The sequence below is a fragment of the Chlorocebus sabaeus genome, chromosome 12, assembly GCF_047675955.1.
Source record: "Chlorocebus sabaeus isolate Y175 chromosome 12, mChlSab1.0.hap1, whole genome shotgun sequence".
In the NCBI taxonomy this organism is placed as follows: domain Eukaryota; kingdom Metazoa; phylum Chordata; class Mammalia; order Primates; family Cercopithecidae; genus Chlorocebus; species Chlorocebus sabaeus.
The window spans coordinates 64,681,525-64,705,954 of record NC_132915.1 but is presented as its reverse complement, the minus strand read 5'-3'; the positions used below and the strand labels follow the sequence as shown (position 1 = coordinate 64,705,954).

General features: G+C 42.0%; 1 protein-coding gene and 1 pseudogene across 1 annotated transcript; one reads left to right on the top strand and one right to left on the bottom strand.

Moving 5' to 3' along the window:
* The first annotated feature begins 12,996 nt into the window (after nt 1-12,996).
* LOC103219202 (olfactory receptor 13C7-like) lies at nt 12,997-13,990 on the top strand. The gene has a single exon (XM_037997574.2). It carries the CDS (start codon nt 12,997-12,999, stop codon nt 13,954-13,956), a length of 960 nt encoding a protein of 319 aa, XP_037853502.2. The 3' UTR covers nt 13,957-13,990.
* Nucleotides 13,991-14,906: 916 nt separating this feature from the next.
* LOC103219869 (arginine/serine-rich coiled-coil protein 2 pseudogene) lies at nt 14,907-23,179 on the bottom strand (annotated as a pseudogene).
* Nucleotides 23,180-24,430: the final 1,251 nt, after the last annotated feature.

The window sequence follows — 24,430 nt, the reverse complement described above, 5'->3', positions numbered from 1 at the left end:
GCCCATGATACCAGAGCTGCTTCTATCTAAGGCTTGACCATGTTGCTCCCTCACCAACCCCAGAGCTCTCTCTTGTCCTCATTTCCTCTGCTTCAATCTCTATGCTATCCTCTTGTAATAGGGAGGGTAGTGTCAATACCTCTGGCAGAAAGAGTCCCTTCCTAATTGGGATCTAAGCTGCAAATAAATTCCCCATCATCTAAAATTAGGGATACCATGACACTTACTATAGGATACCATTTAATGTCCTCTCTGGTCACACTGGCACAGGGTCTGGCCCTGTTTAATTAATTTGATTAGTTAATTAATTTGATTATTATTTGATGAATAATTTTTTAGTTGTAAGTGGTAAAAACCCAAAGTCGAACCAGCTTAGGCAAAAGGTTGAATTTATTGATTTATGTGACCAAACATTGGGAGGTAAGAGAGGAAGTAAGGTATAACAAGGGACTTGAATGCTGCCCAGACATTCTCTATATTCTCTTTTGTGTGTGTGTGAGCAGAAATTATTTATCCAGGTTTTTTGTTTTTTTTTTTTTTTTTTGAGACGGAGTCTCACTCTGTCACCCAGGCTGGTACAATCTCGGCTCACTGCAACTTTTGCCTCCCAGGTTCAAGCGATTCTCCTGCCTCAGTCTCCTGAGTAGCTGGGATTACAGGTGCGCGCCACCACATCTGGCTTATTTTTAATAGAGATGGGGTTTCACCATGTTGGCCAGGCTGGTCTCGAACTCCTGACCTCATGATCTGCCCACCTCGGCCTCCCAAAGTGCTTACAGGTGTGAGCCACCACGCCCAGCCAGATACTTTTAAAAAGACATCACAAGAGTAACCTTTAAATTTTTTTAATTGACAGGTAAATATTGTATGTATTTATGTTGTATAACATTGTATTTTTGTTTTCGTTTTTAAAGATAGAGTCTCGCTCTGTCACCCAGGCTGGAGTGCAGTGGGGCAATCATGGTTCACTGCAGCCTTGACCTCCCAGGTTAAAGTGACTCTCCTACCTCAGCCTCCTGAGTAGCTGGAACTATAGACACATGCCACCATGCCCAACTAATTTTTTAAAATTTTTATGTAGAGATGGGGTCTCGCTGTGTTGCCCAGGCTGGCCTCAAACTCCCGGGCTCAAGCAATCCTCCTGTATTGGCCTCCCAAAGAGTCAGGATTATAGACATGAGCCAGTGTGCCCAGCTATAACACTATGTTTTGATATATGTATACATTGTGGAATGGCTAAATCAAGCTATTTAACATATGCATTACTTCACATACTTATTATTTTTGTGGTGAGAACCCTTAAAATCTACTCTCTTAGCAACTTTTAAATATGTAATATATTATTATTAACTATAGTCACCATGTTGTACAATAGATCACTTGAACTTGTTCCTTCTGTATAACTGAAATTTTGTGTCCTTTGACGAATATTTTCCTATTTCCCTCACCCCTTTCCAGGCTCTGGTAACTACTACTCTCCTCTCTGTTTCTATAACAGAGTTTGACTTTTTTAGATTCCACATGTAAGTGAGATCATGCAGTATTTGTCTTTCTGTGCCTGGCTTATTTCACTTAACATAATGTCCTCCAGTTTCACCCATGTTGTTGCAAATTTAGTATCTCATCTTCTGTTTCTTGCCTCCGTTTTGTTTTCTCATATAGGCATCTTCCACAAGGCTGGCAGTATGGTCTCCAACAATTTTGAAGCTCACCTGTTTTGCTTCAGTCCTGTCTACTTTCCAATGGATTTATAGAATTCCAAGTTAATAAATCCCAGAGGAGGTGTGTGATTGACTTGGCTTAGGATAGTTTCCAATCCTGGTCAATTAGAGTTACCGCAGGTTTTGGAGCAGTGGTATCTATTTATCTATTTGCCTTCCATTTGTATTGTATAGTTTAAATAAGGGAAGGAGCATTTCCTAAAAGAAGTACATATTTCACTGGGCACAGTTGTGCACACCTGTAGTCTCAGCTACTTGGGAGGCTGAGGAAGGAGGATCGCTTGAGCCTTGGGCAACATAACTAGACTCCATCTCTAAAAAATGAGTAAAAATTATTTTTGCCTGGGCACAGTGGCTCACGCCTGTAAACCTAGCACTTTGGGAGGCCCAGGTAGGTGGATCACTTGAGGCCAGGAGTTTGAGACCAGCCTGGCCAATATAGCCAAACCCTGTCTCTACTAAAAAGAAAATACAAAAATTAGCCAGGTGAGGTCATGCATGCCTGCACTCCCAGCTACTCAGGAGGCTGAAGCATGAGAATTGCTTGAGCCTGGGAAGTGGATGTTGCTGTGAACCAAGATTACGCCACTGCACTCCAGCCTGGGTGACAGAGCGAGACTCCATCTCAAAAAAAAAAAAAATTTTTTTTTAAAAAGTAAGTAAATATTTCAAAAGCAGAAGAGTCCTTAGAGAGGAGAAAATATGTCTCTTACACGTTTTAGACCTAATGCCATTTACCCTGTCTGTATTTATAGATATGGTCATTGCAGCAATGGTTTCAAATCCCTCCCTGTGTCCAAACCACTGTCATGGAACTCTGCACTGCCCTCCCGTTTGGACTCTGGCTCAGCCAAGAGGCTTGCTTCAGGTCAATGAAATAATGGTGAGTGTGACACAACCAGAACCCATATTGGTGGTTGCTAGGGGCTGGGGGTGAGGAGAAATGGGCAAAAACTTCTTCTGGGTGCAGAGTTTGATTCTGGAGTGATGGAAAGTTCTGAAACTAGATAGAGATGGTAGTCACCCAACATCATCAATGTACAAAATGCCACTGAAGTATTCACTTCTGTGAATTTTATGTTATGTCAATAAAACCTCAATCATTTTTTAAAGAATCTAAAAAACAACCCAATTAAAAATGGGCAAAATATTTGAATAGACATTTCTCCAAAGAAGATATTCAAATGCCCAATAAGCACATGAAAATATGCTCAATAACATTAGTCATAAGGAAAATGCAAATCGAAACCACAGTTAGATGCCACTGATACCACTTCATTCTGATGAGAATGACTATAATACAAAAGATGAACAATAACAAGTATTGGCAAAGGTGTGAAGAGATGGGAACCTTTCTAAACTGCTGGTGGGAATGTAAAATGATGCAGCCACTTTGGAAGACAGTTTGGCAGTTTCTCAAAAAGTTAAACATAGAGTTAACCGTATGATCCAGCAATTTCATTCATATATATATATACACACACACATACATCCAAGACAATTAAAAACACATAGTCACACAAAAACTTGCACACAAATGCTCATAGCAGCACTATACATAAAAGCCAAAAATGTAAACAGCTCAAATGTCCATTGACTTGTGAATGGATAAACAAAATGTGGTACAATGGAATACTATTCAGTAATGGAAAGAAATTAAGTACTGATACATGCATGGAGGAACTTTGAAAATGTTATGCTAAGTGAAAGGAGACATACACAAAGGACCATATATTGTATGATTCTGTTTGTATGAAATGTCTAGAATGGGCAAATCCATTGACAGTAGATTAGTGGCTACTGAGGACTGAAAGGAGGGGGAGTAAAAGAGAACAGTTGCTAGCTGGTACAGTGTTTTAAATTTGTTCAGATATTTTAAAATCCTGGAATTGATTGTGGCAATGGTTGCATAACCTTGTGAATATACTAGAACCACCAATTGTCTATTTATTTTTATTTTTTATTTTTTAGTGATACAGTCTTGCTCTGTCACCCAGGCTGGAGTGCAGTGGGACAATCATAGCTTACATATCATAGCCTCAAATCCCTGGGCTCAAACAATCCTCTAACTTCAGCTAGATTACAGGTATGCACCACTAAGCCCAACTAATTGATTTTTGTTTTTTGGTTTGTAGAGATGGGGTCTCGCTCTATTTCCCAGCTTGGTCTTGAACTCCCTGGCCCAACTGATCCTCCCGCCTCAGCCTCTCAAAACGCTGGGATTACAAGTGTGTGCCACCATGCCCAGCCACTAACTGTATATTTTAAGAGTTAATTTTATGGTATTGAATTACATCTCACTTTTTTTTCAGTTCAAAACATTACAATGAGCTTGTTTTTAAGGTTTATTGAAGTATAATTCACATATGCATACACCCTTGGAGTGTAAAAGAAACCCACCTTTTTAAGGTATACAATTCAATGAGTTTTGATACATATTACAGTCATGTAACCATCACTCAAATCAAAAAATAAAATATTTCCTTTATCCTAAATGTTCCTACATGCCCTTTTGCAGTCAGTTCCCTCTCTGCCTCTAGCTCCTGGAAACCACTGATCTGAATTCCACTCCTATAGTTTTCTCTTTTCCAGAATGCCACATAATGAGTCATTCAGTATATGGGCTTTTCTAAGTATCTTACAATGGACTTGGTTTTAATGGGACTTACCTTGACCACCATCCAGACCCAGCAGTCAAACAACAGGGCTACTTCTCTCTAGAACCCAAGGTTGCATACAAATAACAATCAAATCTAAGCACTTACTTTACAGAAGGCAATATATCATAGCAGTTAAAATCACAGTATGTAGAATTAGACCAACCTGGGTATATTAGTCTGTTTTCACACTGCTAATAAAGACATATATGACTGGGTAATTTATACAGGAAAAAGGTTTAATGGACTTATAGTTCCACATGGCCGGACAATCATGGCGGAAGGCCTCACAATCATGGTGGAAGGCCTCACAATCATGGCGGAAGGCCTCACGATCATGGCAGAAGGTCTCACAATTATGGTGGAAGGCAAGGAGGAGCAAGTCACGTCTTACGTGTATGGCAGCAGGCAAAGAGAGAGCTTGTGCTGGGAAACTCCCCCTTATAAAATAATCAGATCAGCTGGGTATGGTGGCTCATGCCTGTAATCCCAGCACTTGGGGAGGCCGAGGCGGGCAGATTACCTGAGGTTAGGAGTTCAAGACCAGCCTGGCCAACTTGGTGAAACCCCATCTCTACTAAAAATATGAAAATTAGTTGGGCATGGTGGCACACATCTGTAATCCCAGCTACTCGGGAGGCTGAGGCAGAAGAATTGCTTGAACCCGGGAGATGGAGGTTACAGTGAGCTGAGATTGTGCCACTGCACTCCAACCTGGGCAACAGAGCAAGACTCCTGTCAAAAAAAAAAAAAAATCATCAGATCTCATGAGACTTATTTACTGTCATGAGAACAGCATGAGAAAGACCTGCCCCCAAGATTCAGTTTTCTCCCACTGGGTCCTTCCCACAACATGTGCAAATTCAAGATGAGATTTGGGTGGGGACACAGCCAAACCATATCACTGGGTTTGAATCACAGTTCTAAAATTTCCTGTTGTGATAAACTTCAAAAGTTTACTTAAACTCTCTAAGCCTTTTCCTGATTTCTACAATGTGAATAAAAATACCTATTTCATTGGGTTCTTGAGAAGATTCAATTAAAAAGAGAGAATGAATGTCCACACAATGCTCAGAACATAATAGGCAACTAACAAATAATATCTATTATTACTTTATTACTATTATGATTATTACTGATTGGCAGAAGGCATATGACCTGTAAGGACACTTAATTCCTTATTTTCACACAGTTGTCATGCCTTAGAGACTTCCCTAACTATCCCTCCAGCTTCAACTCGCCTGAGTACATGATTTTTGTTCTAGTCTTGTATATCTCATAGCTTCTAGGTTATTTCTATTTCACTAGAGACCTTGGGAAAGTTTGTTAATCTCTCTAAGTTTTAGATTCCACATCTAAAACAAGGGATTGATAATATTACTTACCGTATAAGGTTGTTGTGAGGTTTGAAAGAGGAAATGTACTTTACCTAGTGCTTGCTACTTAAGTAGAAGAGAAGCCCTCTTACCTGCTGTAGTCAGGGCCAACATTTGGATAGTTAATTTAATTAGTTTTTTCAAAGTTGATGAAGAGGGGGCAGTATTATCTATGTTTACATCCAGTCTTAAACCAATAGTTCTTAAAATGTGATCTGGGGACTCTGGAGAGTCCCTGACACACTTTGATGGCTCCATGAGGTCACAGCTATTTTTCTAATAATACTAAGATTTTATCTGCCTTTTTCACTGTCATTCTCCCACAAGAGTACAGTGGAGTTTCCCAGAAGCTACATGACAAGTGACAATGAAGCAGATTGACTGCAGAAGCAGATGTGAGAATCCAACTGTCTTCTCTTAAACCAGACATTAAAGAGACTGCAAAAAGTGTAAAACAATGCCACTCTTCTCACTAAATGTTTTGGAAAATATAGTTATTTTAAAAATATTTAAATGTTTTAATTTATATTAACATTTAATGTGTTTATTATTGTTAATTTGAAACATAATAACAAATAATTTATCAGTTTTAATTTCTAACATGGTAAATATTGACAGATATAATCCACATAAATAAAAGTTCTTTGGAATGTTCAATAATTTCTAAGAAAGTAAAGGGGGGGTCTTTTGGTTTCTGGTCTGGCATGTCAGGAGCTTGAAAGTTATCATTCCATTCTAATAACAAGTGAAAAGCTGAATCAACTGAAAAATCAACAACTCTTCTTAGATCTGTCAGGCAGACACAGAGAATTACAATTTACTGGAGCAGAGACCCACAGGCAAAACCTCCATTGGACAGTACCAGGGTGGGAAAACATGAACTGCAACTAAGAAATTGCTGGAGGCTCAGTGTGGACAAATCCCAGAGTTCAAAAGCCCTTGTGGGGGAGGGGTGGGGTGCTCCCCATACTTTATAGTAACCATTTTGAAATACAACAAAGCATTTTTTTTTTTTTTTTTGAGACAGTGTCGCTCTGTTGCCCAGGCTGTAGTGCAGTGGCACTATCTCTGCTCACTTCAACCTCTGCCCCTGCCTACTGGGTTCAAGTGATTCTCCCGCCTCAGCCTCCTGAGTAGCTGGGACTACAGGCATGTGCTACCACATCCAGCTAATATTTTGTATTTTGAGATGGGGCTTCACCATGTTGGTCAGGCTTGTTAAATACAGTAAAGTTCCTCTTCAAAGACACAGTATGTACAACTTTCTTGTTCTTTGTTCTGCAAGTAATCTTTCCTGCCTTTGCCATGCTCAGACATGTCCATGCATGCCTTAGCTTTAGTCAGTCTATAACCCAGGTCCCCTTCTTTATTTGGGAATGTGTTAGCTTCCTAGTTCCCCCAAAAGTGACCTCCTCCTTTCCTTTGTTCCTCCATTGCGTGTTTACCTATTTAGGAAAAGCTTAAGATCCTGGCCAGTTGGGATCAGTTTAGCATGTGTGGTCCAGTTCCAGCCAATGGAAGCAGGACACAGAAGTAGGGACAGTGTCAGGAATAAATAACCCTGCTTTCCTTTGTTCCTTGTGCTCTTGCAGCAACCAAGAGCATGAGCAGCACCCTTCAGCAGAAGTAAATTTGCCTTGTTGAGAAATCCTTTGTTTGAGTGCTCATTTTCTTTGTGACTCCAAGCAATTGTTTGCAACAGGCTGATCACGAACTCCTGACCTCAAGTGATCCACCTGTCTCGGCCTCCCAAAGTGCTGGGATTACAGGTGTGAGCCACCATGCCTGGCCCAGAGCATTCTTTTACCAAGGTCTAATCTACTGGGGTTTTATCAGAGCCTAACTGACCCAGCATAAGAGAAATGCCTAACTCTAGCAAGCTCCAGACCTTCTGTCCCATCTAAAGGGGAGAAAAAAACTAAGAGGCACTTGTACTGATCACATTCCAGTGACACAGGCTTCCTAAAAGACTGAGACCCAATCATGGGGTTATAGAACACTTCCCACCACCCATCTCTCCCCATCCTACCCTCTACCGCCACATTACTAAAGGCCCATTTACTGCAGGTCCTTTTACCCACTACCTCATGTCTGGCTTTCAACAAAAACTCACAAGGCATATTATAAGGCAAAAAACATAGTTTGATGACAGAACAAACATCAGAACCAGACTCAGATATGGCAGAGATGTTGGAATTATCAGACTAGGAATTTAAATAACTATTATTAATATGCTAATGATTCTCATGGAAAAAGCAGACAACATGCAAAAACCGATGGGTAATCTAAGCAGAGAGATGGAAATTCTGAGAGAGAATTAAAAAGGAATGCTAGGTATCAAAACCACTGTAACCGAAATGCAGAATGCCTTTGATGGGCACATTAATAGATCACATATGGCTGAACAAAGAATGTCTGAGCTTGAGAATCTGCAATAGTAACTCTCAAAACTGAAAGGCAAAGAGAAAAAAGACTGTGGGAAAAAAACCCGGAAAGAATATCCCAGAAGTGTGAGACAAATGCAAAAACTGTAACATACGCAAAAGAAGAATAGAGAAAGGGACAAGAGAAATATCTGAAAAAAAAGGAGTCTTGAGGTTAAGAAAAAGTTTGAGAATCACTACTTTAAACATTTTCGAGAAAACATACAACTGTATTTATTTTCCAATCTTTTGACACAGAGAGAGGATATTTTCTTGTGTGTGAGTCCACTAATTGGACTCTTAAATAAATCACACCCATGGCACATTGTCTACAATTTTCAATTTAAATTTCTTAAAGCAGAGTAAGAATTTGAAGATTTTTGCAGAAGAATTGTGGTGCAGAATCTGTCTAGATTTTAACAATTTTCTCCCTGACATCTAATATGACAACAATTTATTTTACTATGAATCTATCCAAAGCATTCAACTTAATTTTCATAAAGACAACATTTTCCACTCTCTTTTTAGGTCAGTTTGTGTAATTTAAATTAACTTAATACAACTACAAGATTAACAATTGGCTTGAGTAGGCTGGGAAATAATCATAACTACCCTTAGTGTAACTCCCAGCTACAGGGAGCAGGCATTTTGGGCAGCCAGGAACCTGACATGGGTGCTGGTACCCACATTTTGCAGTGGGAATGGAGAGTATAAGTTAATCTCGGTAGCCAGGTAAAGGGAGATTGATTAAAAGCATTTTGCAAAACGTGGAAACCACTATTAATATTAGTGCCCGACTATTAACTCAAACCCTCCTTGCCCACTAATCCATAATCCTCAATTATAAGAAAGACTTCTTGGCCGGGCGCGGTGGCTCAAGCCTGTAATCCCAGCACTTTGGGAGGCTGAGACGGGTGGATCACGAGGTCAGGAGATCGAGACCATCCTGGCTAACACGGTGAAACCCCGTCTCTACTAAAAATACAAAAAACTAGCCGGGCGAGGTGGCAGGCGCCTGTAGTCCCAGCTACTCGGAGGCTGAGGCGGGAGAATGGCGTGGGCCTGGGAGGCGGAGCTTGCAGAGTAACCATCACAGTGGGGATAACTTGGGGAATATTTTGATACCAAGTCTAAACAATCCTTCAGTCCCCAGTCCCCTATGCTAGTATAAATATCCTCTCCTTTGTACCTCCTCTGTTTTTTTATTGTTGTTTTTGTTTTGTTTTGTCTTTTCTCATTTTCTTTCTCTTTCTTGGTTTTAAAACCCTGCCCTTTGCTCAACCTTTCTCTTTTTCCCTGATCTGTCCCTAAGCCCTGCAATGTCTTCTGCTGGCAGGTCTCTTACACTGGACCCCCCTCATGCCCTTTTCCCTGACGTTCTTCCTCTGACTCTTCCCTGCCCCCAGGCTCTCATATAAGTTAAGGGCACTTGGCAATTATCTCACAGAATGTAGCTGTCACCAGGACCTTTCTGGAGGCGAGAGGCCCTATCCTTGTCATTTCGCTCTCTTTCTAGCATCTGGTGCTGGCCCATGGCACATGTCCCTTGCTTCCTGATTTCAAGGGCAGGGGCCAGGGCTGGTCAGCTCTGGATGTGTGCTGAGGGGCTGCAGGGGAGGCCATGCTTGGGGCACATGTAGATGACCAGTATGTCTGTCTCAGCAGAGGCAAAGTTTTTCCCTCTTGTTTTGACAGTTAGGGTTGCAAAGGCAAGTGGCACAGCCTCCTCAGACAGACATAACATTGTAGCCAAAGCATGGTCAGAACTTAGTTATTGCCTCTACTTGCAGGAATGCCAACAAGGACAGGATAAAAACTTTTTAATCCAAGGAACATGTCTTTTTTTTTTTTTTTTTTTTTTTTTGAGACGGAGTCTCGTTCTGTCGCCCAGGCTGGAGTGCAGTGGCGTGATCTCGGCTCACTGCAAGCTCTGCCTCCCGGGTTCAGGAATCCAAGGAACATTTCTTTGCAGCGAGAGTTAAGATTTACATAGAGCTGTCCGCAACTTGTATAATTGGGTCTGTGGGACGCACACCCTAAACTCCTGTGAGGCCCTTCACCAAACTTTAAATTGCTTCTGGGATTAAAACTGGCTCCCAAACAACCAAGGCTCTAAACTGCTCCATGGCTCCCTGATAGAATCTCTGGAGAGCAGGTCTGGGTGAAGGCACAGGGTGCCCGCCCTGAGCATGCAGGCAGGGCATGACTGCAGAATCAGCTGGAAGCAGCTCCTCGAGCTGTCCTTCCTCTTGGCATCTCACCAGGCATGGAGGTGAGGAAAGTTAGCAGGAAAGTTAGCAGCTAGAGCCCCTTCAGCTATGGCCAACCCCACATTCCTTTTACCTTGCTGTGAAATTTGAAGAAATTGTTTAGTTCCAAGACAGCTAAATAGAATTTGCTATATGCTTCCAGGCACAGCCCCAACCGATGGGGCTAGCTGGAGATGGTCAGTGTGGGCAGTTGGAACAATCACTTCTCAAGCCTGGAGACCTTCCAGCATCATCCCCTGCTATGAGACCTTTTGTCCAGGTAAGTGCCTGTCTCCACCATGGACTTATCTCCACACTGGATGTAGACTGGGTTCTCTCTGTGGCTAAACCTTCTTCAGGTAGGTGAGCAGAAGAGCAAAGGTTGTTGTGAGTGGGAACTTGGCCATAGCTTCCATAGGGTCTTTTATAAGGGTAAGGGAGCAGGCATGTTCTGGGAGTCTAGGCCTGTGTGGGGATGGGGCAGAGTAGGGGGAAGAATGGGGAATAACATTAGAAGGAAGCTTCTGCCCAGTGTAAGGAAAACCTTTCTAGCAATGGAGGCCATCCGACAAAGGAATGGGAGGTATGAGCTCTACGTACCTTAAGGTGTTCCAAACAAAAATTGGAAAATTGTGTTGCATGGAAGGTATTCATGCAATGGAGGGAAGCGAGACAAGACCAGTTACTTTACAATATCTCTGCCAAGTCTAAGATTTTCCAGTCAGCAGTGCTAGTAACTCTAAAGACAGATCTCTTTTCCCCACATATTCCTGATGTTCACAGTCAATCTCCTCTGATAACTGCATGAGGATGGCTTCAAACTGGGCCCAGTTTCTCCCACCAGATCTTTCCCAGCCAGCAACAGTGTGATAGTTACAGATGGAATGTGTGGCTCCCAGGGACACCATCCACCCCCACCCAAGCCCTGACATGAGGCAGGGATCTCGGAGAAAGGTGTGATACCTCTACTCTTCATGAATATCCTAGGGAGAGAGAGGATGATCAAGACTTCATAGTCGATTCTTTAGTGCTTGGTAGTTCTACTCTGGCACAAATGGACCAGCAAGGATCTAATCAGAGTGGTAAGGGAAGGAGCCTTGGGGAGAAGGTGAGGAGCCACCTGGCCCTGTCCTTGCTGCCTGTGCTCCTTTCTGAGCTTCAGCTTCCTCATCTTAACATGAGAAGTCAAGGCTTGAGGTTTTTTTTTTTTTTTTTTTTCTTTTTGAGACAGAGTCTCGCTCTGTCACCCAGGCTGGAGTGCAGTGGCACGATCTTGGCTCACTGCAAGCTCCGCCTCCTGGGTTCACGTGATTCTCCTGCCTTAGCCACTCCAGTAGCTGGGACCACATGTGCCCGCCACCATGCCCGGCTAATTTTTTTGTATTTTTAGTAGAAACAGGGTTTCACCGTATTAGCCAGGATGGTCTCGATCTCCTGACCTCATGATCTGCCCACCTTGGCCTCCCAAAGTGCTGGGATTACAAGCATGAGCCACTGCGCCCAGCCAAGGCTTGAGGTTTTCTCTAGTGTGCTGCATCTATAGGTCTGCAGTGCCATTTTCAGCCTCCTTTGAGTGATCCCTCTGTAAGCCTGGGTGGAATTGTCTGCTTTTCCGTGGAGAAACCATTACTATGACATTGCAGTGGTTTAATGGTCAGCTTGGATATAGAAGGCCCTGAGTTACGAGCTGTGACATAAAACTGTTCCCAAAGCACAGAATCTACCCACAAACTCACACTGGGAGGCATGAGGGACACTTGTCCTTGGATTCTACTCCTGCTCCTTCATGGGTCTGGAGCAGACTGGGAAACAGCAGTACTGGGAACAAAGGCTGGTTAGAGGGGATATGGAAGTGCTTCTGTTAGTGTCTCCAAGCTCTCTTGCTCAGAAACTCCTCATTGACAGGGCAGCCAAGGGAGATCCCCAACCAAACTCACGAGAAATGAACTAGAAAACAGGAATCAAGTAACAAATGTAAATGCTGGATAGACCCTAGTTTTCCCGATCTCTGCTCATCACATACTCCCTGGGAAGGACTGTATTTGGAGCTGAATTATTATCAGAGTATTAGAACCAGGGGAGTGGGTGCGGTGATGTCAGTGGCCAGCATCACTGAGTGTGACAGCCTGAAGCCCCCAAGGACACTGCAGGGACAATTCAGGGACAAGCAGGGCTGGCCAGAGGAGCCCACTTCCCTGGTCAGTGTTGGAACCACGCAGCATGCCCTCAAAGGTCCTCTTTTATGGAGCTTATGCAGATCCTTCCTTGCATATCCATTCCTTCAAGTGTGTTAATACCACTGATCTGATGAAAATTCTTTCATTTATCATGGTTTGATTAGATTTCCAGAGTCTGCTTCTCCTACTTTTGATCTGACATGTCCTGACTTTTAAGGTAACTTCAGTAGGCAGTGAATTTTATCTGTTAGCTGCTGATATTACAGTTTGGCATCTCAAAGGGTAAATTTGATTATATGTTCTAGAAGCATCTCATTATAAATACCACATACTGATCTTTATAAACATGTTTGCTGTTCTCAGTTTCCCTAAATGGGGAAGAGAGAATTTAAAATGGAAGTGGCCAACCAATCCATTGTGGCAGAATTTGTCTTGCTTGGCCTGTCAGATCAGCCAAGGCTGGAGAAAACATTCTTTGTACTCATCCTGCTGATGTACCTGGTGATCCTGCTGGGCAACGGGGTCCTCATCCTGGTGACTGTGTCCAACTCCCACCTACACATGCCCATGTACTTCTTCCTCGGGAACCTCTCCTTCCTGGACATCTGCTACACAACCTCTTCCATTCCTCTGGTCCTGGACGGTTTCCTCACTCCCAGGAAAACCATCTCCTTCTCAGGCTGTGCAGTGCAGATGTTCCTCTCCTTTGCCATGGGAGCCACAGAGTGTGTGCTCCTGGGCATGATGGCGTTTGATCGCTATGTGGCCATCTGCAACCCCCTTAGGTACCCAGTAGTCATAAGCAAGGCTGCCTATGTGCCCATGGCTGCCAGCTCCTGGGTGGCTGGTGGAGCCAACTCCTTGGTGCAGATCTCTCTTGCAGTACAGTTACCCTTCTGTGGGGATAACATCATTAATCATTTCACCTGTGAGATCCTGGCAGTTCTGAAGTTGGCCTGTGCTGACATCTCCATCAATGTGATCAGCATGGGGGTGGCCAATGTGATCTTCCTGGGGGTCCCAGTGCTCTTCATCTTTGTCTCCTACATCTTCATACTTACCACCATCCTGAGGATCCCCTCAGCTGAGGGACAGCGAAAGGCCTTCTCCACTTGCTCTGCACATCTTACTGTGGTGGTGATTTTCTATGGGACTATTCTTTTCATGTATGCAAAGCCCAAGTCTAAGGACCTCCTGGGGGCAGACAAACAGGATGTTTCAGACAAGCTCATCTCCCTCTTTTATGGAGTGTTGATCCCCATGCTCAACCCCATCATCTACAGCCTGAGGAACAAGGACGTGAAGGCTGCTGTGAGGAGCCTGGTAAGTCAGAAATGCTTCACCCAGCGATAGTGAGAGGAAGCGGTGTGTCTTTTGGTTCTGTTTACACAAGGGGTCTACTCAGTAAGCACAGACTTGCTTAATGGTCCCACACAACAGTTTCCAAACTGATGTTCATTGAGATGGGGCTTTCTTCGTGATGGAAGATGGAACACTAACCCTTTAGAATGTGCTAAATTACCTAGAACCGAGAATAAGTGACTATTAAATTTTCTTTGTATTTTTATTCTGAAAAAATAAGCAATAAAAATTAGAACTTTGTAAAACAAACACTTATTTCTTTGTTCATGTGCAGACCAGTTTCAATTTGTATGTGACAGTTATGTTGTTTTCTGTTGTATTGTGTAATGGGGAGCATGACAGTGAGGAAAAGTCACTTTTTTTTTTGAGAAAACCATTTTTATTATCATCACCACCCAGGTTATCTGTGCTAAGTTATGTGCCAAATGGCCAGATCTTCTAAAGAACAGCTACATAACATTTCTTTCATGTTTCAAGAGATGAAAATAACTGTACAAGATTAAGTACAAAAGTACACAAGACAGTAGACACGAAAAAGATCCATGTGTGAGATTTTTATCGCACCTACAGCTTTTATGTATTGAAAAGTAGAATTCATGATCTAAAAAATATTGTCCTTCTATAGTCCTGTCAAGTTTAGTGTAAGTGGGTTTAACCTGATTACAACACTAACACCAGTGTCACTTATCTGATATTTATAAAAATTCATATTTTTCAATAAATGAAAGTCAGTGTAACACCCATGCAAGCTAGAATGCTAGCTGTTTGGTGAACAAGGACCTGACATCAGAACAAGAAGTATATAAAGTCCCAAACTTTAAAGTATGATCTTTTTCAAACTGCATCCATTCCTCACATTGAAGATGTGAAACCCAAACCCATTCCTCTTTGTGTGTGGATTTGTGATCTTGCCTTTTCATACGGAGCATCTAAACTTCTAAATACTTCTTCCTATTGCTTCAGAGTCTTGTAACTTTCTTCATCAACTGAGCTACATCGAGCTTCATCTTCACTCTTAATACCCATCAATTTCCTAAATTTGACATTTTGGTCCTTGTTTCCAAAATTCAATTTTTCGCGTATTTCAGAAGATTAAGATTTGTCCTCTTCTTTCTTGCCCTGCCAAAGCATTTTCCTTTTTTTCTCTTGTTCAGCAAATTTCAATGGATTCACATGGAAATTCTGCTGGGTTATAGTAGCTAGGTACAGCTATTCCTGTCTCTGCCAAAGCTTTAGCTTGCAGGGCTGCCATTTGAGCTGTCATGGCTATCTGAGGTATTACTTGCATTCCTGATGCCAACAGGGCAGCAACATTGAGAACAGAACCCCCAGTAGCTGCAGCTGCTGCAGTTATTTCTTGTTGTTTTTGTTTTTCAACCATTTTCTTGTATTGCTGTTCTTATAATTTCTTTGCCCTTTCCAACCTCCTAGCTAAAGCTTCTTGTGTATCGATTGCTGTGTTTCTGCCTCTGAAGGGAAGTGGACTCAGAGTCCAGCTTTAACTTCTGCTAAATCTTCTCGGTTTTTCAATTCTCTTTTTTCTATCTCGACTCCTACTCTTTGTCCTACTCCTGCTTCTAGTCCTATGCCTGTGTCTCGATCTTGAGCAGGAGTGAGACCTGATCTGCCCTTTTCTTTCCCTGCTTCTGGATCTTGATTTCTTCCCCTCTCTGCTTCTAGGTTGAGACTTCTTCCACTCCCTACTCCTGGATCGGGACTTCTGCTCCAGCCTGCTTCTACTATGATGGCGTCTTTCACGAGACCTAGATCTTGAGTGACTTCTGCCTCTTGATGACTTTCATTTTTTGCATTTGTGCTTGTCCTCACTATTTTCAGATTAATTTAGTTGCTCTCTTTATCAGAGGAATGTTCTTTGTCATTATGTTCCTCAGATTTGTGTTTCTTAGAGGATTTTTCTTTGGATTCATGTCTTCTTGCCTCTTTGCTTCTGTTCCAGCTCCTGTGTTTTCTTCCTTTATTACTTGACTTTCATTTTCTTTCTCTTGACCTTGATCGTGATCTTGAATAATGATGTTTTGAGGCTCCAGGAGGAACAGATACATCTGACTACTCTTTTTTCTTATCTCTATCTGGTGATGTCCTTTGTGGGGTTAGTCCATCTCATTCTGTATCACTAGCTGCCACAGTTCAGAGTCCTGGCCGCTAGGGCCGCACCTCCACTTGCTGCTTTCAACAGTTGGAAAAGTCACTTCTTAATTGGCATCCAAATTGAAAACCAATCTGCTATTTTAGAAAATTGCCAATACCAAGATGCATCCTGAATGACATCATTTAACCCCTCTTTGACTATAGGAGCTCAGAGTGTTGTCTGTTTAATTATTTCCTGCTTAATATCCTAGAGAAAATTTTGGGTAACTCTTTTTCCTCTTAATATACATACAGCATATCTATTTTCTACCCAAAGTCACTGAAGTGTTTGCTGCAACACCACCAAACTAGATAATACAGCCCAAGAAGAGAATCTTTAGCAGTCTTCCTCTAGATAAATCATTACTACAATATGAAGTTTATATTTACAGTCCATTTCATTTCTTTATGATTTTAGATTGGATGCTGGCAATAATTGCTCAAGCCTACTAATAATTACCCTTCTGGTTAAGAGCATAGACTTTGCAACCAGATTAACATGGAGTACCTCTGCCTGCACACTTCAGACCTGTTTAGAAAGAACTATTTAATCTTGTGGACCCTTAGTTTCCTCATTTGTAAGATGGAAATAATTAAACCAACTCCATAGAGGTGTTGTGAAGATCAGTATGTGTATATGTTAAAAATGCATAGCGGGATGGGGCGCCCAAGATGGCCGAATAGGAACAGCTCCAGCCTCCAGCTCCCAGCGTGAGCGACACAGAATATGGGTGATTTCTACATTTTCAACTGAGGTACTGGGTTCATCTCACTGGGGTGTGTTGGACAGTCAGTGCTGCTCAGTGGGTGCAGCCTGACCAGTGAGACCTGAAGCAGGGCAAGGCATCACCTCACCTGGGAAGTGCAAGGGGGAAGGGAATTCCTTTTCCTAGCTAAAGGAAACTGAGACACACAACACCTGGAAAATCGGGTAACTCCCACCCTAATACTGCGCTTTACCAAGGGTCTTAGCAAATGGCACACCAGGAGATTATATCCCACACCTGGCCCAGAGGGTCCCACGCCCACGGAGACTCCCTCATTGCTAGCACAGCAGTCTGAGATCTAACTGCAAGGTGGCAGCGAGTCTGGGGGAGGGGAGCCCGCCATTGTTGAGGCTTAAGTAGGTAAACAAAGCCTCCAGGAAGCTCGAATTGGGTGGAGCCCACCGCAGCTCAAGGAGGCCTGCCTGCCTCTGTAGACTTCACCTCTGGGGACAGGGCATAGTTAAACAAAAAGTAGCAGAAACCTCTGCAGATGTAAATATCCCTGTCTGACAGCTTTGAAGAGAGCAGTGGTTCTCCCAGCACAGAGGTTGAGATCTGAGAATGGACAGACTGCCTGCTCAAGTGGGTCCCTGACCCCTGAGTAGCCTAACTGGGAGACATCCCCTACTAGGTGCAGACCGACACCTCACACCTCACACCTCACACGGCTGGGTACACCTCTGAGACGAAGCTTCTAGAGCAAGAATCAGACAGCAACATTCGTTGTTCAGTAATATTCTATCTTCTGCAGCCTCCGCTGCTGATACCCAGGCAAACAGTGTCTGGAGTGGACCTCAAGAAAACTCCAACAGACCTTCAGCTGAGGTTCCTGACTGTTAGAAGGAAAACTAACAAACAGAAAGGACACCCACACCAAAACCCCATCAGTACATCACCATCATAAAAGACCAAAGGCAGATAAAACCACAAAGATGGGGAAAAAGCAGTGCAGAAAAGCTGGAAATTCAAAAAATCAGAGTGCATCTCCCCCTCCAAAGGAATGCAGCTCTTCGCCAGCAATGGAACAAAGCTGGATGGAGAATGACTTTGACGAGTTAAGAGAAGAAGGCTTCAGTCGATCAAACTTCTCAGAGCTAACGGAGGAACTACATATCCAGTGCAAAGAAACTAAAAGCCTTGAAAAAAGAATTGATGAATGGATAACTAGAATAATCAATGCAGAGAAGACCATAAACGAACTAACAGAGATGAAAACCATGACACAAGAACTACGTGACAAATGCACAAGCTTCAGTAACCAACTTGATCAACTGGAAGAAAGAGTATCAGCGATTGAAGATCAAATGAATGAAATGAAGCAAGAAGAGAAGTGTAGAGAAAAAAGAGTAAAAAGAAATGAACAAAGCCTCCAAGAAATATAAGATTATGTGAAAAGACCAAATCTACGTCTGGTTGGTGTGCCTGAAAGTGACAGGGAAAATGGAACCAAGTTGGAAAACACTCTGCAGGATATCATCCAGGAGAACTTCCCCAACCTAGTAAGGCAGGTGAACATTCAAATCCAGGAAATACAGAGAATGCCACAAAGATACTCCTCGAGAAGAGCAACTCCAAGACAAATAATTGTCAGATTCACCAAAGTTGAAATGAAGGAAAAAATGTTAAGGGCAGCCAGACAGAAAAGTTGGGTTACCCACAAAGAGAAACCCATCTGACTAACAGCAGATCTCTCGGCAGAAACTCTACAAGCCAGAAGAGAGTTGGGGCCAATATTCAACATTCTTAAAGAAAAGAATTTTCAACCCAGAATTTCATATCCAGCCAAACTAAGTTTCATAAGTGAAGGAGAAATAAAATCCTTTACAGACAAGCAAATGCTTAGAGATTTTGTCACCACCAGGCCTGCCCTACAAGAGATCCTGAAGGAAGCACTAAACATGGAAAGGAACAACAGGTACCAGTCATTGCAAAAACATGCCAAAATGTAAAGTCCATCGATGCTAGGAAGAAACTGCATCAACTAACAAGCAAAATAACCAGCTAATATCATAATTACAGGATTAAGTTCACACATAGCAATATTAACCTTAAATGTAAATGGACTAAATTGTCCAATTAAAAGACACAGACTGGCAAATTGGATAAAGAGTCAAGACCCATCAGTTTGCTGTATTCAGGAGATCCATCTCACATGCAGAGACACACATAGGCTCAAAATAAAGGGATGGAGGAAGATCTACCAAGCAAATGGAAAACAAAAAAAGCAGGGGTTGCAATCCTAGTCTCTGATAAAATAGACTTTAAACCATCAAAGATCAAAAGAGACAAAGAAGGCCATTATATAATGGTAAAGGGATCAATTAATCAGGAAGAGCTAACTATCCTAAATATATGCACCCAATACAGGAGCATCCAGATTCATAAAGCAAGTCCTTAGAGACTTACAAAGAGACTTAGACTCCCATACAATAATAATGGGAGACTTTAACACCCCACTGTCAACATTAGACAGATCAATGAGACAGAAAGTTAACAAGGATATCCAGGAATTGAACTGAACTCTGCACTAAGTGGACCTAATAGACATCTACAGAACTCTCCACTCCAAATCAACAGAATATACATTCTTCTCAGCACCACATCGCACTTATTCCAAAATTGACCATGTAGTTGGAAGTAAAGCACTCCTCAGCAAATGTAAAAGAACAGAAATTATAACAAACTGTCTCTCAGAGCACAGTGCAATCAAACTAGAACTCAGGACTAAGAAACTCAATCAAAACTGCTCAACTACATGGAAACTGAACAACCTGCTCCTGAATGACTACTGGGTACATAACGAAATGAAGGCAGAAATACAGATGCTCTTTGAAACCAATGAGAACAAAGATACAACATACCAGAATCTGTGGGACACATTTAAAGCAGTGTGTAGAGGGAAATTTATAGCACTAAATGCCCACAAGAGAAAGCAGGAAAGATCTAAAATTGACACCCTAACATCACAATTAAAAGAACTAGAGAAGCAAGAGCAAACACATTCAAAAGCTAGCAGAAGGCAAGAAATAACTAAGATCAGAGCAGAACTGAAGGAGATAGAGACACAAAAAGCCCTCCAAAAAATCAATGAATCCAGGAGCTGGTTTTTTGAAAAGATCAACAAAATTGATAGACCACTAGCAAGACTAATAAAGAAGAAAAGAGAGAAGAATCAAATAGACACAATAAAAAATGATAAAGGGGATATCACCACCGACCCCACATAAATACAAACTACCATCAGAGAATACTATAAACACCTCTATGCAAATAAACTAAAAAACCTAGAAGAAATGGATAATTTCCTGGACACTTACACTCTCCAAAGACTAAACCAGGAAGAAGTTAAATCCCTGAACAGACCAATAGCAGGCTCTGAAATTGAGGCAATGATTAATAGCCTACCAACCAAAAAAAGTCCAGGACCAGACGGGTTCACAGCTGAATTCTACCAGAGGTACAAGGAGGAGCTGGTACCATTCCTTCTGAAACTATTACTATCAATAGAAAAAGAGGGAATCCTCCGTAACTCATTTCATGAGGCCAACATCATCCTGATACCAAAGCCTGGCAGAGACACAACAAAAAAAGAGAATTTAAGACTAATATCCCTTATGAACATCGATGCAAAACTCCTCAATAAAATACTGGCAAACCGAATCCAGCAGCACATCTAAAAGCTTATCCACCATGATCAAGTGGGCTTCATCCCTGGGATGCAAGGCTGGTTCAACATATGCAAATCAATAAACGTAATCCAACATATAAACAGAACCAAAGACAAAAACCACATGATTATCTCAATAGATACAGAAAAGGCCTTTGACAAAATTCAACAGCCCTTCATGCTAAAAACTCTCAATAAATTTGGTATTGATGGAACATATCTCAAAATAATAAGAGCTATTTATGACAAACCCACAGCCAATATCATACTGAATGGGCAAAAACTGGAAACATTTCCTTTGAAAACTGGCACAAGACAGGGATACCCTCTCTCACCACTCCTATTCAACATAGTGTTGGAAGTTCTGGCTAGGGCAATCAGGCAAGAGAAAGAAATCAAGGGGATTCAGTTAGGAAAAGAAGAAGTCAAATTGTCCCTGTTTGCAGATGACATGATTGTATATTTAGAAAACCCCATTGTCTCAGCCCAAAATCTCCTTAAGCTGATAAGCAACTTCAGCAAAGTCTCAGGATACAAAATTAATGTGCAAAAATCACAAGCATTCTTATACACCAGTAACAGACAAACAGAGAGCCAAATCAGGAATGAACTTCCATTCACAATTGCTTCAAAGAGAATAAAATACCTAGGAATTCAACTTACAAGGGATGTAAAGGACCTCTTCAAGGAGAACTACAGACCACTGCTCAGTGAAATAAAAGAGGACACAAACAAATGAAAGAACATACCATGCTCATGGATAGGAAGAATCAATATCGTGAAAATGGCCATACTGCCCAAGGTAATTTATAGATTCAATGTTATCCCCATTAAGCTACCAATGACTTTCTTCACAGAATTGGAAAAAACTGCTTTAAAGTTCATATGGAACCAAAAAAGAGCCTGCATTGCCAAGACAATCCTAAGCCAAAAGAACAAAGCTGGAGGCATCACGCTACCTGACTTCAAACTATGCTACAAGTCTACAGTACCCAAAACAGCATGGTACTGGTATCAAAACAGGGATATAGACCAATGGAACAGAACAGAGCCCTCAGAAATAATACCACACATTTACAGCCATCTGATCTTTGACAAACCTGAGAGAAACAAGAAATGGGGAAAGGATTCCCTATTTAATAAATGGTGCTGGGAAAATTGGCTAGCCATAAGTAGAAAGCTGAAACTGGATCCTTTCCTTACTCCTTATATGAAAATTAATTCAAGATGGATTACAGACTTAAATGTTAGACCTAAAACCATAAAAACCCTAGAAGAAAACCTAGGTAATACCATTCAGGACATAGGCATGGGCAAGGACTTCATGTCTAAAACACCAAAAGCAACGGCAACAAAAGCCACAATTGACAAATGGGATCTAATTAAACTAAAGAACTTCTGCACAGCAAAAGAAACTACCATCAGAGTGAACAGGCAACCTACAGAATGGGAGAAAATTTTTGCAATCTACTCATCTGACAAAGGGCTAATATCCAGAACCTATAAAGAACTCAAACAAATTTGCAAGAAAAAAACAAACAACCCCATCAAAAAGTGGGCAAAGGATATTAACAGACACTTCTCAAAAGAAGACATTCATACAGCCAACAGACACATGAAAAAATGCTCATCATCACTCGCCATCAGAGAAATGCAAATCAAAACCACAATGAGATACCATCTCACACCAGTTAGAATGCAATCATTAAAAAGGTCACGAAACAACAGGTGCTGGAGAGGATGTGGAGAAATAGGAACACTTTTACACTGTTGGTGGGACTGTAAACCAGTTTAATCATTGTGGAAGACAGTGTGGCGATTCCTCAAGGATCTAGAACTAGAAATACCATTTGACCCAGCCATCCCATTACTGGGTATATACCCAAAGGATTATAAATCATGCTGCTATAAAGACACATGCACACGTATGTTTATTGCAGCACTATTCACAATAGCAAAGACTTGGAATCAACCCAAATGTCCATGAGTGACAGACTGGATTAAGAAAATGTGGCACATATACACCATGGAATACTATGCAGCCATAAAAAAGGATGAGTTTGTGTCCTTGGATGCAGCTGGAAACCATCATTCTCAGCAAACCACCGCAAGACGGAAAACCAAACACTGCATGTTCTCACTCATAGGTGGGAATGGAACAATAAGATCACTTGGACACAGGAAGGGGAACATCACATACCAGGGCCTATTGTGAAGAGAGGGGAGGGGGGAGGGATAGCATTAGGAGATATACCTAATGTAAATGACGAGTTAATGGGTGCAGCACACCAACATGACACATGTATACATACGTAACAAACTTGCACGTTGTGCACATGTACCCTAGATCTTAAAGTATAATAATAAAAAAAATGCACAGTGACTATCAAAAAGTAACCTCCCAATTAATACATTAACATTTTTATTATTAATGAAATATGTTAAACAGCTCCCCAAAGGAAGCCTCATGACACTTGAAGACAGACTATAACACCACACTTAACTGAGTTAGTTCAGATTTATCACTGTAGCACATTCGGGGTGGCTTTCCAGTTTATGACCTAACCATCCCATTTCTCTGAGCATTTTCTCCAGCCATCCTTCTTCCCCATCCACAGAGCGAGTCACTCATGTTTGCTCTGAGTGACACTGACTCTCCCTAGAGCAATCAGATTCTTTCTGCCAGGTTTCGAGAATTGTCATTAGTACCAGGGAGTGAGTCATTGGATCCATAGCATGCAAACTTGGGAGCTGTGAGGTAATCATGTTTGACTATGTGGACTGGAGAGGTCAAGAGTAACCATGTCTGCAAAGAGAAAAGAGTAGCCAAAGAGAGAGAGAGGAGCAAAGTTGAGAGATGGTTAAGAGTATGGACTTTGCAGCCAGACTAACATGGAGTGCCTCTGCCTGTGTAACTTCAGGCCTGTTTTAAAAAAAACTGTTTAATCTTGTGGACCCTTAGTTTAGAGAATCCTCATGTGTTCCTATTTTTTCATTTCCATTTTTCCTAAAACCTGGCTACATTCACATTCCTGAACTTTTGTTTCTAATGGACAACCCTTTATAGTGGATTCTGGTTTTTGCTAATCTAAATTAAGTTGCTTTCTTAGGAGGGGGAGCAACAAAAGTCACAACTAATATAATTACTATCTACTAGCTTATGTAAAATATATATTCCTTTTCATAAGCCTCATGCACACAGTACCATGTTATCATGCCTGGCACAAGTCTTGGAGAAATCAGTTCTGAAACAATTATTCTGGACTCAACATGTAGTGCTTCTTGTAATCAAAGACTCCCTTCCTGCTACTGGGACTTTGCCATTTGTGGTTTCTATCACCTGTAAATCTGGAACATGTCCAGGGATTGATGTTATTCAAGAGGTCTAGTGTTCAAGTCCCTGCCCTCCCAACATAATGTTATGGGATCATTGAGGTGTTGCTTCACCAGCCAGCAACCTCTGTGGCCAGTGTTGCCTTTGCCCAAGTTTTGCTCAGGCCCACTGAGTCCACTTGGCCAGGCAGGCTGCACTCAGCTTACACTACCTGCCTGGATCCCCTGCCTGCCAGTGAGCCAAGTGGTGAGAGGTGAGCGAGCCGAGTGTAGGGTATGGCCTCTGCGTACATCCAGGCGCACCCTGACTGTGGCAGGGCAGACAGCTCCAGGTGCCAGCATGGGTGCCAGCTCCCTGCAAGTCTGCAGCTGGACCAGACATACTGCAAGCAGCTTCCATGGCTGGCATTGGGGAACATGGTGGTGCCTGGAAGCTTGAAGATGCCAGGAACCACAGAACCCTAAAAAGGGTGTCACAGCCCTGGCTTGGGGAGCTCCTAAGTCTGGGTTCCCTGAAGGGCTGCAGCTCTTCTCTCCTTCTTGTCATTTG